This window comes from Sceloporus undulatus, chromosome 4 (assembly GCF_019175285.1).
Source record: "Sceloporus undulatus isolate JIND9_A2432 ecotype Alabama chromosome 4, SceUnd_v1.1, whole genome shotgun sequence".
NCBI classification, from domain to species: Eukaryota; Metazoa; Chordata; class Lepidosauria; order Squamata; family Phrynosomatidae; genus Sceloporus; species Sceloporus undulatus.
In genome coordinates, this window is record NC_056525.1 from 1619587 (window position 1) to 1637761 (window position 18175).

General features: G+C 43.6%; 1 protein-coding gene across 1 annotated transcript in view; it reads left to right on the plus strand.

Moving 5' to 3' along the window:
- CTNNBL1 (catenin beta like 1) overlaps window positions 1-18175 on the plus strand; it is a 155363-nt gene that overhangs the window by 24075 nt on the left and 113113 nt on the right. The window contains exons 2-3 of the mRNA XM_042462623.1: window positions 13004-13189; window positions 14965-15071. Coding sequence (XP_042318557.1) covers window positions 13004-13189; window positions 14965-15071 — 293 coding nt within the window. The remainder of the gene's footprint in view (window positions 1-13003; window positions 13190-14964; window positions 15072-18175) is intronic.

Here is an 18175-nt window from a genome sequence, read left to right on the forward strand (position 1 = left end):
TGGCTTTGCCAGTTCCTTCCTCTGAAATAAAGCCTGCAGTACCTGAGATTCATTGGTGGTTGCCCATCCAAAGACTAGCTAGGCCTGTACCTGCTTAGCTTCCAAGATCTGATTTATTATTATTATTATTTTTAACCTTTATTTATGAAGCGCTGTAAATTTACACAGCGCTGTACATACAATCTTTTTAGTTAGACAGTTCCCTGCCCTCAGGCTTACAATCTAAAAAGACATGACACAGAAGGAGAAGAAGGGAGTGGTGGAGGGAAAGGGTCAGAGGTCCAGCAGTTCCTCTCAACCTCCGAGGCCTGGACCAAGGCAGATGGACTGGAGGGAGGGCTTGGCTTCAAAATGGAAGGTTAATCATTATCCAGGGAAAATACATACTCATAAGTAGGATAATACAAGTGAAAAGGGGCGAATCCGGGATGGGGCAGAGGAAATCCTGGGCTGAGACAGGAACCCTTGACTACCAGAACGGAGGGCCCTGGTGGGAAGGTGAGGAGAAAGAAGGTCTGATAAGTAAGGAGGGGCCAGCCCATGGAGGGCTTTAAACGTGGACAGCAGGAGCTTATACTGAATGTGGAAAGGGAGGGGGAGCCAGTGAAGGGATGCCAAGACAGGAGAGATGTGGTCAGAGCAGTGGGTGGAAGTGATAATGCGTGCAGCTGAATGCTGGACAGAGATTAAAGGACGGAGGTGAGAAAAAGGAAGCTGTATGTGTTTGTGTACCTTCAGGTCACCTGTAGACTTACAGTGTTTTCTTAGGCATGGAAAATTCAGAGGTGCCTTTGCCAGTTCCTTCTGCTGAAATAGAGCCTATAGCACTTGGGATTCATTGGTGGTCTTCCATCCAAGTACTAACCAGGGCTGACCCAGCTTAGCTTACATGGTACAAGCTTTCAGTCTTCATCAGGCAAAGGTGTTAAACATCAAATAGGAGGAAGGAAAAATAACATTACAGTGTTAGAGACGCAGGCCTGCATTTTGTCAAGATGTTGTTGTTCTCATTTAAGTAATATGGGGGGCTATCCATGCAGGCAGAGGCCATTCCATTTAGCCATGAGAGCCAAAAGAGTCTTAAAAGTCCAGGACATAACATTTAAACTCGCATTAGCAACACAAAAAGAAATCTCCTTTGAGATCCAGGTTCCTGTGTGAGGCTACTGTCCCCTTATTAAGCAGAGAACATTGAATTTCTCAAGAAGCCTCTATTGTTGTTTCTTCTCTTGCATTTGGGGGGAAAGTAAGTTCTGTTTAGATAAAATATGCCAAGAGCAGTCCCAATTGAAAAAGGCTTTTTACCTGCGTTGCAGGTAGAAACATCAAGGAGTTTTGCTGGAAAATAGTTTAACTGCAATGGATGGAAAAACTCCCAGATATTAAAAAATCTGCCTTGAGGGAACTGTCCCTGCTAAATGCAATTCCTTAGAAGGGTGACTGTATCTCTTGCAAGCACTGATGGTCACTGGGGCTTTTTAATTGCATTTTCCCAGCATCCCCCCCCCCCATTTCCTAATGCAGGAGAGGGCCAGGTTTGTCTCTTTGAGGTTTATAGCCATCAAGACGCATCTCTTCCAGCAGGCATTCCCAGACTAATATATGGGCCCTCTCCACTGCCCCACAACTATGCCTTCATTGACTCTCCCTTAAACCGCTTCATTGCAATGGGGATTACATTTTATTGTAATTGTTATTGCGATTTTAATAACTGATATTTATGCTGTTGTATTTTAAACTGTGGGTTAGGGGTTGTGTTATTATTTTACGATGTTTTATTTTTTATTGTAACCCGCCCCGATCCTTTGGGGAGAGGCGGGCTATAAATAAATAAATAAATATTATTATTATTATTAAATATAAAGATAAAGGTCTGATGCTGAACCCAAAAATAATGAGCACAAATACACAAATTCCATCTAGATAATGAGGAAATTGAAATAGTTAAAGAATTCCCATCTCTAGGATGAAACATTGACCAGAATGGAGACTGCAGCCAAGAAATCAGAAGAAGACTAGGAATGGGAAGGGCGGCTGTGAAAGAATTGGAAAAGATATGAAGAGCAAAGACATACAGCTGAGCACTAGAGTCAAAATTGTTCAGGGCATTGTCTTTCCCATCATCCCCATGAACGGATGTGAGAGCTGGACAGTGAAGGATGCAGACAGAAAGAAGACAACTCCTTTGAAATGTGGGGCTGGAGAAGAGGATTTAGGATGATCCCACGGACAGCCAAGAAGATAAAAAAAGTGTTCTTGAACAGGTCAGACCAGGGCTCTCCTTGCAGCAAAGATGCTCAAGTTGATGCTATCCTACTTTGGCCACATCATGAGAAGGCAGAGATCCCTGGAAAAAACAATAATGCTAGGAAAGGTAGAAGGTAGAAAAAAGAGAGGAAGACCACAAACCAGATGGATAGATTTGATCAATGTGGTTACGGGCAAGGGCTTGCAGGATCTGGGCAAGACTGCAGTGGAGGAGAGGGATTCTTGGAGATGTCTATCCATGGGGTTGCCATGAATCAGAGCTGACCTGAAGGCAGCTAGCAACAACAATAACCCTATAGTTTTTTGTGGGTTTTTCGGGCCATGTGGCCATGTTCTAGAAGTGTTTGTTTCTGATGTTTCGCATGCATCTGTGGCTGGCATCTTCAGAGACTTCTGGCATGGAGGTGAGTGGGGTATATATACTGTTGGTTGAGAAGAAGCAATTTATATGTTAATCTGTATTGCTTTGTTGTTGAATGGCAAGATCTCTGGGTGTCTATTTACCTTTTATATTTTTTAATTTTATTTACAACACATAAAAAACAAATGTATAAAATCAAGAAAATGGGACATCCCTACTTAAACATAGTTATGTCACCTCGTAACCTTCTCTTCAAAGAATCTTAAGAGGTGGAAGGTACCTGTAAGGGTTATCCAGCCGAGCTCCAATCTGCTATGCAGGAACTCACAATCAAAGCACTCCCAACCAATGGCTATCCAGCCTCTGTTTAAAGGCCTCCAAAGAAGGAGACTGCACCACTCAAGGCAGTGCATTTCACTGTTGACCAGCTCTTACTGTCAGGAAGTTCCTCCTAATGTTGAGGTGGAATCTCTTTTCCTGGAGCTTGTATCCATTGTTCCATGTTCTAGTCTCTGGAGCAGCAGAAAACAAGCTTGCTCCATCCTCAATATGACATCCCTTCAAGTATTTAAACAGGGCTATCATATCACCTCTCAACCTTCTCTTCTCCAGGCTAAACATGCCCAGCACCCTGAGTCTTTTCTCATAAGGCATGGTTTCCAGACCCTTCACCATTTTAGTCACCCTTTGGACACGCTCCTGTTTGAATTGTGGTTCCCAGAACTAGACACAGTATTATTCCAGGTACGGCCTGACCAAAGCAAAATAGAGCAGCACTATTACTTCCCTCGATCTAGACACTATACTTCTCTTGATGCAGCATAAATGGGCATAGTGTGCTTCATGCTCTCCCAGCCATTAGCCTCAATCCACACTCCATCCACACAGATGATGGCACTTCAGCAGCTGGAAAGCAAAGAGGAAACAAACAACCTGGCAATTGCTGTGGCAGCATTGCCATCCTGGTGAATTCAAGGTCCTGGTGATGGCTCCTAAAGCCCTTCACAGCTTGGCACCTCAATCCCACCTGAGGTCAGGGCCCACCTGTGTCTTCCATCTGTGGGGCAGAACATGGGCACAGGGCCTTCTCTGCTGTATATCCCTGGTCCTGGAGCACTATCCTCTTTGGAGGCCCAAATGGCACCAAGGCTGGGCTGATTTCTGGCATCAAGTAAAAACACAGCTTTTAAAGAAACCTTTGAAGCCCAAAATGTATATGTGCACAATTTTAAACTGTACAGTACTTTAAACATTTTTTATCTGTTTCCACTTGCTGAATTGTTTAATGTCCATAATCTGCACTGTAGTCCGACTCTGCTTTAACTGCCATGGCTCAAGGCTATGGAATTCAGAGATTTGTAGACTAGATAGATATTTAGCCTTCAATGTCAGAGAGCTCTGGTGCCACAGCAAACTAGAAATCCCAGGATTCCAGAGCATTGAACCATGGCAATAAAAGTGGTGTCAAACTGCATTGTTTCTGCAGTGAGGATGCAGCCTGAGTTGTTTTAAAGCCCTGAAAGTGATTTTACCTGTACGCTGTCCTCTGATCCAACGGTATCAGGAGGAATATGAATATCGAAGCAAAGAAAATACAGTAAATGAATAAACCATAGGGCTCCTTTCCAAAAGGCCGAGATTGCTCCCATCTTTGCCTAGCTGGCCCTGGGTCATAAATACTGCTTTATTTAAGTTACCATTGGATGGGTTTAAATTTTTATTTTGCACTTGGGGAGCTTCAAAGAAGGCGGTGTTCCTGCCCAGCCCTTCACTTCGCTTGAGTGTTTTGTTTTGAAACTTGCCCACTGCCTCGGGCAGGAAGGCAAATTAGAAATATTTTAATAAATAATAACAGTATGACGAACGCTTTTCTGCCGATCGCCTCTCCTCCTTACAAACAGTTCCTCCCCGAAAAACAAGGAATTATCCGGAGCTTTTCTCCTAACTGCCAGCCTTCATCAGCAACGCAATGAGATTGGAAACCGGGGAGAAGGGAGGCAGAGACAGCAAAGGGGGGAAATAGCAGACTCCAGCAGCAAATTAACTTATTCCATTTAGCAGAAGGAAAAAGAGGAGGGGGGAAATGTATATGTAGACGCCTGCTTTGCATAGAGCAAACGCAAAATAACCTTGTTACTATGGAGCTCAGAAGTAATTTGTTAAAAGAAATTTGAAATGAACCTTCGGGTTCCCTTTGTGCACAGATCTCTGCCAGCCGAATCCAGCTAGAAAGAGCCATCAAGGAGAGCTCCCTATTAGCTGTCAATTTAGAAAGACTTCGGGAGGAAGCAGGCCCCAAATCTCCAGCGATATCTTTCCGGCAACCTCTTAATCTTTTGTGTAACACCTGTGTTAAGCCAGCCTGCTTTCAATCCTGCTTTTTGAGAGTGCATCTCCAAAGAAATAAGCAATGTCAGGTAGTGCACGAGCTAAACAGTTTCATTTCTTTATTTTTAGCTAAGGAAATTAAGTTGCCTTGCAAGGAGGGAAACTCACAGGCATTTGCAAGGTGTGCAGTTCATACCAGGTGAGAGCACAGGAGGGCAAATACCTACCACACGGCCAGGCCCTATGGTTCTTTTATCAAAGTGGTAAAAGAAAAACCCAGAGGAGGGAAGGCAAACAATTTTTACCATACACCAAAGGAATCACAGACAAAAGAGGGAAACTGATGAGGAAACACAATCTCCAAATGGTCTACAAACCGACCAAGAAGATCCAGCAAATGCTGCACTCAGCCAAGGACCAGAGAGACCCTCTCACAGCCGCAGGAAGAGTTTAGCGCATACCATGCAGCTGCGGACAAGTCTCCATAGGGACCACCAAACGCAGTGTGCAAACAAGGATCAAGGAGCACCAGAGACACTGCAGACTGGGCCAGCCAGAAAAACCAGCCGTAGCAGAAGACATTATAAACCATCTTGAGCATAAAATGTTGTTTGAAAACACTAAAATTCTGGACCATGCCAACAATTATCAGGTCAAAATCCACATGGAAACCATTGAAATCCACAAACACCAAGACAATTTTAACAGGAAAGAAGGAACCCTGAAAGTGAACCAAGTTTGGCTGAAAAATAACAAAATCAAGATTTGGTTTTTTTTATGTATTGTAAATAAAATTAAAAAATATAAAAGGTAAATAGACACCCAGAGATCTTGCCATTCAACAACAGAGCAATACAGATTAACATATAAATTGCTTCTTCTCAACCAACAGTATATATACCCCACTCACCTCCATGCCAGAAGTCTCTGAAGATGCCAGCCACAGATGCATGCAAAACGTCAGAAACAAACACTTCTAGAACATGGCCACATGGCCTGAAAAACCCACAAAAAACTATAGGGTCTCTTCCAACTCTATGATTCTATGATTTCCTCCATCCCCAGTTACTGTGTAAAAAGTAGAGAAATACCTGGAGGTTGCATGGACAGGGGCACCCTTCCTGAGTGCAAAATGCGTATCAAGAACCATGTTGTTGTTAGCTGCCTTTGAGTCAACCTTGATTCTTGGCGACTCTGTGGATGAGACATCTCCAAGACCTCCTGTCTTCCACTGCTCTTCTCAGGTCATGCAGGTTCATGCCTGTAGCTTCCCTGATTGAATCCATCTGTCAGAGTGCGGGACCAGAGCTTAATTGATAAATCAACAGTACTTTATTGATGGTTCCAGAATCAGAAATTCCACATCACTCAGCTTCTTAGCTGAGACTGACCCCTCCCAACCAACCCAATGCATAAATCCCCCTTGGAAAAACTACTCCTCCCTAGGCAAAAGCCCGCGCTAGCAAAAGCCCTCCCATTCCTCCCTGGTTCCTGTCCACCACAACTCCCCCCTCCATAGCTCATCTCCCCAACCTAGAGACTGCATTCCAAACCTCTGAGAACCAGGCCTTCAAGGCCACCACCTGGAGCTAACAGTTGCAACCCAGCTTTCCCTCTACAAGCCTAGCTAAGCCTACCCTAGCCCCCATTATCCACAACCACTATATATCTGGTAGAATACACCAGGATTCTAACACCATCCATCTTGCGTGTGGTCTTCCTCTCTTTCTACTACCTTCCACCTTTCCTAGCATGATTGTCTTTTCCAATGAGTCCTGTCTTCTCATGCTGTGGCCATAGTACAACAGCCTCAGTTTAGTCATCTTGGCTTCCAGGGAGATTTCAGGCTTGATCTGTTCAAGGCCCCATTTCTTTGTCTTCTTGGCCAGCCATGGTATCCTCAGCACTCTTCTCCAGCACTACCTCTCCAATGAATTGATTTTCTTCTTCTTTGCTTTTTTCACTGTCCAGCTCCCACATGCCTACATGGTGATGGGCAATACTATGACTTGGACTATCCTAACTTTAGCATTCAGTTTTGTGTGTTTGCTCATGGACCATGCATTTTAATTTATTGTTACCATGACATCATGGTGTACAGTGTGTTGTGCTGAGCTTGATTTCAACAGTGGGTGAAACTCAAAATGCTAGCTTGCTAGGCTGGAGTTGCTTTTCATCTGTGAGGTTCACCATTTGGGCTTTGGTAAGCCCATCCCTTACACCTTAAAGATTATACAGTTGTCCCTCCATATTTGCTAGGGTTAGGGGAACAAGACCCCTGTGAATATGGAAAAACTGCAAATAACAAAAACACCATGTTTTTACCTGAAGGGCACCTCTCTTTTAATCTCTAGGTCCTCCAGTGCAACTCTATGGTCAATGTCCAACATACACTGACCATAGAATGGCACTGGAGTAGCTACAAATCGTCTTTCAGTGCAACTTTTAGTTAAGGTTGACCACAGAGTTGCACTGGAGGACCTAGACAGTCCTAGAGAGAACATATTAATGAAATCCGCGAATAATCAGATCCTCAAATATCAAAGCCGCAAATATGAAAGGATGACTGTACAATGCAAATTCTCTCCTGCCTTTCCAGGTCACACATTATATATACCCAAGTCCTTTCCAGGCAAACATTCTCTGAAGATGCCAGCCACAGATGCTGGCGAAATGTCAGGAAGAAGCCTTTCTGGAACATGGCTGCATAGCCCGAAAAACCCACAAAAAACTGTGGATGCCGGCCATGAAAGCCTTTGACTTTACATATACTGTACAATGGGACCTTGTTATCTGCTGGGATTTGGTTCCAAGTTCCCCTGTGGATAACAAAATCCATGGATGCTTAAGTCCCATTAAATATAATGGCAGAGCAAGATGGTGTCCCTTATATTAAATGAAAAATCAATGTTTGCTATTGGAATTTATACTTTTAAAAAAAAATATTTTCAAGCCAAGGATGCTTGAATCCTTGGATAAAAAAATGTGTGGCTAAGGACTGCCGACGGCACTAGTTTGGATTTCCCTGATCTGAAAAGCTTAGGACCAGAAATGTTTTGGATTTCGGGTTGGTGTGTGTGTGTGTGTGTGTGTGTGTTTGTGTGTGTGTGTGTGTTGGAATAATTGTATTTGCATAGATATACATAATGCTATGTCTTGGAGATGAGACCCAAGTCTAAACATGCAATTCCTTTATGTTTCTTGCACACATTATAGACTTATCCTGAAAGTAATTTTATACAATATTTTTGTGCACATTGTGTACATTGAACCATCAAGAAGAAAAGGTGTCACTGTCTTTATCCACCCTTGAAAAAAAGGTTTTGGTTTTTGAAGTATATTGGATTTCAGAATCCCAGATAAGAGAGAGTCAACTTGTCTTCTGCGTATTTAGAATCACTTTGCAAACTGAGAATTGTTTCAGAAAGGTCAGGATGTTGACAAATGATGTAGTTCTCATCTTGTAATAATTGGATCAGTTGGGTCCTAAGGTTATAGGTCAGCGCTTCCACCTGTTGTTGGTTGTTATGTGATGCCAAATTGACTTTGGTTTATGGCCACCCTCTGCGTAAGAGACCTCCAAATGCTGCCCTGCTCAGGTCCTGCAAATTCAGGGCAGCAGCCGTGGCTTCCTTCATGAAATCCATCTGCTGCCTGTAATGACATCTTTCTCTTCTCCTACTGCTTTCTACTTTTCTCAGCATGTGTGAAATGTTCTGAGTGTGATTTTCTGCTTGGGTGGCATTAATGGCAAGACCCCAAAGTACAGATATACGACAAGTTATAAATGTCCCCTTCACTGCCATGTAAGATGTCATGACCTACTGGGTACAGTAGAAGTACAGGATAGTGTCAGTAGAGGTATAGTGTCTAGATCAAGGGAAGTAGTAGTGCCACTGTATTCTGCTTTGGTCAGGCCTCACCTGGAATAATCCTGTGTCCAGTTCTGGGCACCACAATTTAAAAATTGTTAGGAGGAACATCCTGATAGTAAGATCAGAGTGGGATTGAGTCTCCTTCCTTAGAGGTCTTTAAGCAGAGACTGGATGGCCATCTGTCCGGGTGCTTTGATTGTGAGTTCCTGCATGGCAGAATGGGGTTGGGCTGGATGGCCCTTGGGGTCTCTTCCAACTCTATGGTTCTATGATTCTACAGAGTCCCTTGTGAGACACTTCTGTGTTGCAGTTCTGGGCTGGGCTTGGATTAGTAACCTGCTTTCTCAGGCAGCATTCTGAATTGTGAAGGTGAGTCTGATTTATAGGTCGCCATAATAGTACCTACCTGAATGGATCTATGGATGCAACTGTGACCATGCAGTGAAGCAGTAGTGCTTGCAAGCACCAATCTTATGGGCGATATCGGTTATAGGTGAGCTTTTGGACCTGCCTGGGATGGCTGTTGGCTGCTTAAGTGGGGACTGCTCACTGGCATCCCATAAAACAGTCAGGGAAGTGACTGAGATGCAGCTTCTCAAAGCAGGCCAAGCATGGCAGAAGGGGGTTGAACTGGAAGCCCTTGTGGTCTCTTCCATTTTAATATTTTATTATTTAATTTATAAAGCACAGTACATTTTACTGTATTATTGCCATTATTTACAGAGTATTCATTTCAAAAATAAAATTAACAACAAACGCTTAACTTCCAAGAACTTCCAACTCTAGGATTCTACTTGCAGTGTTTTGTAGATGCCAAAAGAGGGGATGTCTTGCAAAGAACATCTGGTGCATTGTTTCCAGAACAATCCCAGTCAGTTGGGCTCAAGATGAGCATTTTTTCCAGGAAATCTTTCTCCAGGAACATGGGAAAAGCCCCAAAGTCTGTCTGGTCCAGCCTGTCTCTTCCCATAGAATCATGGAAGAGTTAGGAGGTCTGCAAGGGTCATATAGTCCAAGCCCCTGCTAAAAGCACTCCTGGAAGATGCCTATCCAACCTCTCCTTAAAAGCCTGCAAAGAAGGAGAGTCTACCACCCGCCTGGACAGTCCATATTCCATTTTCTAAAAGCTCTTACAATACAAAATGTTCTTCCTAAGGTGTAGATAGAAATCTCCTTTCTTGTAAGAGCTATACCCATGTATAGTTAGTCTGATGGGAAGCCCTGAGTTGGGCATCCTCTTTACTTTCTTCCCTGGGTCTGGCATTGAGGGGTTCGCTGTTTTGGAAGATGCTTTGAAGCAGTTCTGGTAGGATGAGGGATCATTCCCCGTCGCTCTGTTTGTGTCTGTCTAAATTTGGCACCGCTTGAACATTTCTACGGTTTGTTCTACCATGGTAGAGTTTTTGGGAACTTCTCTACCATCTCTCTCTTCGATGTGAACTTCAGAGGGCTTTTTTTGTATGCATCTCTGCGTCTAGGAATTCAGTGGCACAAAGGTTCAGATGTGCTGAAGGGTGTTAATAATTACACTCCGGGCCACTTCTCATAATTTATCATAATGCCTCTGTTATTGCATATTAGAGATGATTTCCCTCCGCCTTGCCTTCCCCAATTGGGGTCGAAAGCAGATCGTAACTGCTGATAATGACAAGCGATCGCAAGGGCTCCGCGGAAATGGAGTTGGCTTTGTAGTGGAGTTTTAATTTAGCAATCGTTCCGGTGATGTAGCCTCCTCTATGGTACATTACTTTGCGCCCAAGCAAACCGCGTGCTCCCCTAGCCTCCCGTTACAGCTGCGGTCTCATTGCTTTTTAATTAAAAAATAAAAAAGGAGTGGAAAGGAGGAAAATTAGAACTGGCAGCCTAGATTGTACGCTGCTTTGATCCGAGGCTGCAGCGGCGAATCCTCTCAAACCAGTTCAGAACTTTTTAAAGTTGCAATTTCAAGCTGGGAGCAGTCAAGGTTGGCTTCTGAGGGATGCAGGACTCAGCTGCGCACCCTTCCAGCTGGAATGCTTTTTTCCCTTAATTGGATCTTAATGAGGGTGGAACTGCACTTCGGTCTTATTAAACGCGCCTTTCCACATTCATATTTGCTGAAGTAAGGTGTCGGCATGGGAAGAAGGGGCATTTGTAGGGGAAACCTGTGGAGTTCTCGGTGAAAAAAATAAACCTAATCTCTGCTACGTCTGTCTATTTTTGCTAGCAGGCCCTTTACCTTCCAGCTGGACTTAATTTCAGCTGAAAGAAAAATGGGTGAAAAAGGATCAGAGGGCATTGGAAGCAAAGTCTAGGAAGGGAGACGATAAAATGCGAGCCCCAACGACTGCCATCCTCTTGGCGAATGATCCTCTTGCCCTGTTTCCACAATGCAAGGCAAGGACCAAATGTGCTTGCCAAACCCAGATTATGTCCTTCATCTCTTGACTTCTCTCCTGGAAAACCACTTCCCCATACCATATATACTTGTGTAAAAGTCAGACTCATATATAAAGTGAAATGCATAGATATAGGATGAGGGACACCTGGCTTAAGGAGACTTATACATGTGAAAAGGATCTAGGAGTCCTAATAGACCACAAGTTGAAACTGAGATAACAATGCGATGTGGCAGCTAAAAAGGCCAATGTGATTCTAGGCTACATAAATAGTAGTATAGTGTCTAAATCAAGGGAAGTCATAGTGCCACTCTATTCTCCTTTGGTCAGGCTTCACCTGGAATAATCCTGTGTCTAGTTCTGGGCAAAACAATTCAAAAAAGATGTTGAGAAGCCACCAAAATGGTGAAAGGTGTAGTAGAAGTCATGCCTTATGAGGCGAGACTTAGGAAGCTGGATATGTTTAGCCTGGAGAAGAGGCTGTTAAGAGGTGATATGATAGCCCTGTGTAAGTATTTAAAGGGGTGTCACATTGAGGATAGAGCAAGCTTGTTTTCTGCTGCTCCAGAGACTAGGACCCAGAACAATGGATTCAAACTAGAGGAAAAGAGATTCCACTTCCACATTAGGAGGAACGTCCTGATGGTATGAGCTGCTCAATAGCGGAAGATCCTCCCTCGGAGGATAGTGGAGTTTCCTTCTTTGGAGGTCTTCAAATAGATGCTGGATTGCAGTCTGTCATAGGGAGTGCTTTGATGGTATGTTCCTACATGGCAGAAGGAGTTGGACTGGATTCCCTGGGGATCTCTATCAATTTTAGGATTCTGTGATCTTATGATTCTGTGGGGCCTCTTGGGCACAATTGTGTGTTACCTAATTTGATGTCACCAGTTGGAACTGCAGTTTTTGGTGGTGGGGAGGTGTCTGCTGGGTCCGGTACATGGAGTCCTTCTTCTTCTTTACTCCCCACCATCCCATCACCTCACTGTTTTAGTTGCTAATATACCTGAGAAATTATCCTTTTCCAAGGATGGGCTTCATGGCCCTTGGGGTTTCTTCTAAAGAGGACTGGATCTTCTAGGTTTGTGGTAGAACTTGCATGCATGCACAATGAGCAAAAAGCAGGACACACACACACACACACACACACACACACACTAAGCTGACCCAGGGCAGGGGCTTTAATTTTATGTGAAGGGCACAGTCAACTTTCTGGGACTTCTGGTGTCACATTGAGAATGGAGCAAGCTTGTTTTCTGCTGCTCCAGAGACTAGGATTCAAACTAGAGGAAAAGAGACTCCACCTCAACATTAGGAGAAACTTCCTGACAGTAAGAGCTGTTTGACAGTGGAAGATACTCCTTCCTCGGAAAATGGTGGAATCCCCCTTTTTAAATTTTATTGTTTATTGCAAACTATACAAATTTACATCACATATATAACAATACACACATCCATTAACAATCCATTCTTCCTATCTGTCATGCATATCCATACTTCCTAAATAAAATGTACTTCCAAATGAATATATTTGCCAGATGATCTTGACTGTGAGTTCCTGCATGGCAGAAGGGGCTCGGACTGGAAGGCCCTTGTGGTCGCCTCCAACTCTGTGATTCTATGATTCTACCATAGAACTGGAACTCTCTGTCAGAAACATGCAAAGACCAGCCTTCTTCAAAAGGAATAATGATTGTCTTATCTGATTTTGGGGTGGCTTGGGCTACAGTAGCCAAAGTGGAGGGATGGCTTCTTTTGGCTTATCATGTTATTTTTTCTCCTCCTCTTTGCAGCCAAATAGGGGGACGAAAAGACCTCGTGAAGATGAAGAGGATGATGTTAAAATCCGGCACAAGCACGGAGGAGGACGGGAGCGCATCCGCCAGCGGGAAGAGGAGCCCCCGGCGATGGAGGAGACGGAGGACGAGAAGAAGAAGCTCCTGCAGATAATCGAAAAGGGTGATGAGGAAGAGGAGGAGGTACGCTTCCTACCCCGGGGCTGGGCTGGCTGCCATGCTGTCTTTCCCAGGGAACCCCATTGAGGTTGGGGAGGGCAAGTGCCAACGTCTGATTTGAAACCCATCCTGCAGACTGCTTTAGAGGAGATGTGATTTCCTTCAAGTCAAAGCAGAACCTCAGACGGAAAAACTCTCCTGGGAAGTAAACAAATGGCTGTAATACCTTTACTTTTTCTTAGAATTTGGGAAAACTTGGGCCACCCTTTTTATTGAAAAAGTGTGTGAGAGCAGGAACGAGGAGGCATTCTCCCCAACGCAGAAAATCCCTTATCTCTTATTGCTGATTGGAGATAAAAGATTTCCCATCCTGCCTCTCATGCTGCAGTGAGGCTTTGACGCCAACCCCTCCTGGAAACATTGACCCCCCCCCCCTTCATTGCAATTAGGTTTTTAAAAGCCTCTGTTTATTTTTTAAATTGCATTTTATTCTTTAATGAGTGATGTGTTTTAATATTACACCAATTTAATTCCATTTTAATGCCCACTTTTGTATGTTTTGAATTGAATTGGTTTTTTTTTAAAATTGTAAGCCGCTTGGTGTCCCATTTTGAAAGAAAAGTGGTATATAAATCATCATCATCATCATCATCATCATCATCATCATCATCATCATCTGTTGGCACCAGTGGGGTCTTTCCACAGCCTGATTGCCAAGGCTGGGGAGTGGGTATGCCAAACCTTTGACTCCCAGCTCTATTTTTTCTACTATCTGGCTCTGACTTTGGCTTCTTCATAAGTAGGAAATGTATATTAATTAGTAATAACAAATTTACTGGAGTTAATCATAGCACAATGCATTTCATCACCATTGTGTGAATAACCATGCTACTTAGATCAATGGAACATAAAACATACAGCCTGACCCTTGTATTTGCAGGATGGGTAAATGCGGTTTCACTTACCTGTGACTGAGAGAAAAATGTCTCTTTAGGCATCTGGAGGCTCTCCAGTGTGTCTCTGTGGCCAACCTCCACTGGAAATTAGCGTTCTTCTTCGTGGTCTCTGCGAATCATACAAATGGGTTGTACTGTACTGCGCCTGCGCAGTGCCCATTTGTATGTATTCACAGATGACCACTTGAAGAAATACTGTTACAGGTAAGCAACCTGTCCTCCTCTGTTAACCACAGTTTCTGTTTTTCTGGAGTAACTATGAGAACAGAACACCCACGAAGAAGGGGGTCAGTCTGTATTATTTTGATCTGGCATCTAGGGTAGCTATGGAGACCCATTTTTGGTGTGGCACACAGACAGTCAAAAATAACCAAAAGCCGAACTGGACAGGCTCAGAAGTCTGGCTTTGTTTTTTTAAATGTTAGTGCAGAGTTTTTGCAGCTGATTTAAGATGTGGATTTCCCTTCTGGAATCCTAGAGGAGATGTATTTGTCCTGTTTTTCTGCCAGAAAAAGAGAGATCCAGGGAGACCAGAGGGATCACAAAAGGGTCATAGAAGCAGCTTTTGGGGTGCAGTAAGGCCACTCTTGGGTTAGCAGTGAACAAGCTTGGGGAATCCCTATGGGCACTTTTCCTGTCAAAGGGAGTGAGGTGAGAGGGCCAGAACTTTGACATGGGAAAGTGTTCTCCAAGTCTGTCCAAAGAAGACCCAGCGGGTGGATAATTGCACCAAGTACGAGGGGCAGAGAGCTGTAGGCTTGTGAGTGTTGGATATGGGGGGAAATGACTGTTCCTTTGGTGGATGATTGTGGCAGAGTCACAAATGAATATCTCTTTGGCCAGGATGAACCCCTGGACGAAAGCTCGGTGAAGAAGATGATCCTCACTTTTGAGAAGAGATCGTACAAGAATCAGGAGCTTCGGATCAAGTTCCCAGATAACCCAGAGAAGTAAGTTGTGTGCAGTCAGCCCTCCATATCGATGGATTTCTTATTCACAAAGTCAGCTTCAAAATATTTTTAAAAAATAGAAATTCCAAAAAGTAAGCCTTGATATTGCCATTTTATATAAGGGATGCCATTTTACTATGCTATTGTATTTAATGGGACCTGAGCATCCTCAGATTCTGGATACCAAGGGCCCACTGTATTTTGGCTTTTCTTTCAACCTGTGATGCATTGTCTTTCTTCTTGTTGTTACCATTATTATTATATTTAATAATTGATATCCTTCTTTCCCCCAAAAAATTGAACTCAGAGTGGCTCAAAACCACTCAAAGTCCTCAGGTTCCCCTTTATAAAAAGGCAAACACATTGGCCTGGTAGAATGTAGGTTTGTTTTTTGCTTTAATTCGTAGCAACCTGCCTGAGAGAATGAGAACGAGGCAGTTGCTGGGATTTGATCAGCTCCTCTTATTTCCTTGGAGAGCTTACAATTACGCAGCTGGTAGATTTGAAAAGCAGGCACTCTGTTTGCCCGAGACAAGCTAGCAACAATTTCTAGCAGGCCTGTTGGCTTTGGAGATTGAACATTCAGATCCAGCCAGATTGAGCCACATTCCCCTGCAAGCGGATGTGAATCCGACGGCCTGTTGGCAAGATGAGTTTGCTTCTGTCCTAAACCACCAAATCTGGCAGTTGCTAGGGCAAATCTCAGCTCTCCTTCTCTTTGGTATCTCTTTGGCAATGTATTTTCCCCTGGCGTTCCTATCATGCCAGCTATAAATCAGAAACAATGTTTGAAGGGTGGCTTTATGGATACTAATGAATCTGGTAACAAGTAAAGTGTTCAAGAAAGCCTGATGAGACCACAAGCAGCCTGGAAGGGCATATGTTCTGCCTCATTTTGAAATATTAGCAGTTTGGGGGAAATGGCTGTCTTGTCTTGAACTTGTGAGAATCTGTTCCATCCAATTGTTGTGATCCGAGAGAATAAACTCCCACAGGGAGGCAGTTTCATAATTCCTCATTGCAAGTGCTTGCTCTTACCACAGGGCTGGCAGATACACTCATCTGCAGGATTTAGGCAACTCTGGGAGCGGTTTGCATGTTTCCAGTAGGCCTGTTCCTCTGTCATGCCAACCAGTGGAGCTTTTGGACTTCCAAATGGGAAGCGTGGTGTTGCAGAACTCACGTTTTTGAAAATGAACTTAAGAAGATGTTGCCCAAAGGGTAATGCCTGACTTGATTTGAACTCCATAATGGTGGCCCTTGGGTACTCTGCTGTCGTTGTGTAATTTCTGCTAGTACGGAAATCAGGTGCCTGTAGTTGCTTTTACATATTGACAAGATCTGCTTGATGCTGGAATTTGTTTTAAAAATTACATATAACTTTCATAGAATCATAGAATTGGAAGAGACCACAAGGGCATCCAGTCCAAAACCTTTCTGCTCTGCAGGAACACACAATCAAAATGGGTGGAATCCTCCATCACGGTCTATGTAGATGTGTGTATGTATTCAGAAACCCTGTTCATGAATTGTAAAGATGCATAATGGGATACCAGCAAGAGTGTCCTGATGTGTATTGTTGCTTCCTAGCTGGTATCCTGACACAGGACATGCCCCAATGCACATTTGTCACTTTGCCAGGTCCATTAAGTAGTACCGTAAGAGCAGTCCCTTACTGAAAGGAACTACCCTAACCTATAGACACAAATCAACTTACGAAGTTGTAAGTTCTTAACAAGATTCTGATGCCTGTTTTGTGTTGCTATTTGTTTTCAAGTCAGCTTTGACTTATGGTAAACCTATGAATGCAAGAAGGTCAAGAGTCCTGATCATCAAAGGCCATGCCCAGGTCTGGCAAACTCAGGACAGCTGTGGCTTCCAGAGTCTCTCCATCTGTAATCGGGTCCTCCTCTTTTCTTTTTCCCTTCCAGTTTACTCAGTATCAGCATCTTTTCCACTGAGTCACGTCATTTCATGATGTGTCCAAAGTACGATAGCCTCAGTTGAGCCATTTTGACTTCCTAGGAAGCCTTCAGGGAAGATTTGTTCTTCGGCCCATTTATTTGTCTTTTTGGTGATCCGTGGAATCCGTGGAACTTTCTTCTGGCACCACTTTTCAAATGAGCTGATTCTCTTCTTATCAGCTTTTTTTTCACTGTCCAGCTTTCACAGTCGTACCTAGAAGTCCTAATACTGGGGCACAGATGATCCTGTTCTTGGCATTTAATGCTACATCTTTATACTGAAGGATCCTTTCTAGTTCTTCACAGATGCCTTTCTCAAGTCTTATCCAGAGACATAAATACAAATGTAGTCTTCCTTATCTAAAATGCTTGAGACCAGAAGTATTTTGGATTTTGGAGTTTTTTTGAGGTTGGAATGCCTGTCTTTGCATTATATACACAATGAGACATCTTGGAGACAGGACCCAACACAAAATTAATTTATGTTTCATATACACCTTATGCACAGAGCCTTTAGGTAATTTTCTTAATGTTTAAGTAGAATATCTTTTTTCCTGCAGTTTGAATCCATTGTTCAGTGTCCTGTTCTCTGGAGCAGCAGAAAGCAAGCTTGCTCCATCCTCAACACGACACCCCTTAAACAGGGCTATCACATCACCTCTTAACCTTCTTTTTTTCCTCCATGCTAAACATCCCCAGCTCCCTACGCCTCTGCTCATAGGGCATGGTTTCCAGACCTTTCAACATTTTGGTTGCCTTCCTCTGGACATTCTCCCACTTGTAAACATCCTTTTTGAATTGTGATGCCCAGAACTGGACACAATATTCCAGGTGAGGCATGACCAAAGCAGAATAGAGTGGGACTTTTACTTCCCTTGATCTAGAGATTATACTTCTATTGATGCATCCTAGAATCGCATTGAATTTCCTTGCTTGACCCTCTGTTGTTGAATTGTAGCAGCCTTCAGCAGCATTCCCACTCCTCCAGCTTGCACATTTTCCCTCCTGGGTTCTTGCTCACATTTTTCCATCCAGCCTCCCTTCTGCTGCTGCACATAACCTCGCCCGACAATGACTTTTTACCGCTCCTTGCCTGACTTTGCCACCTGCCAGGTGCAGACCCGCCTGCGCGCCCGGATC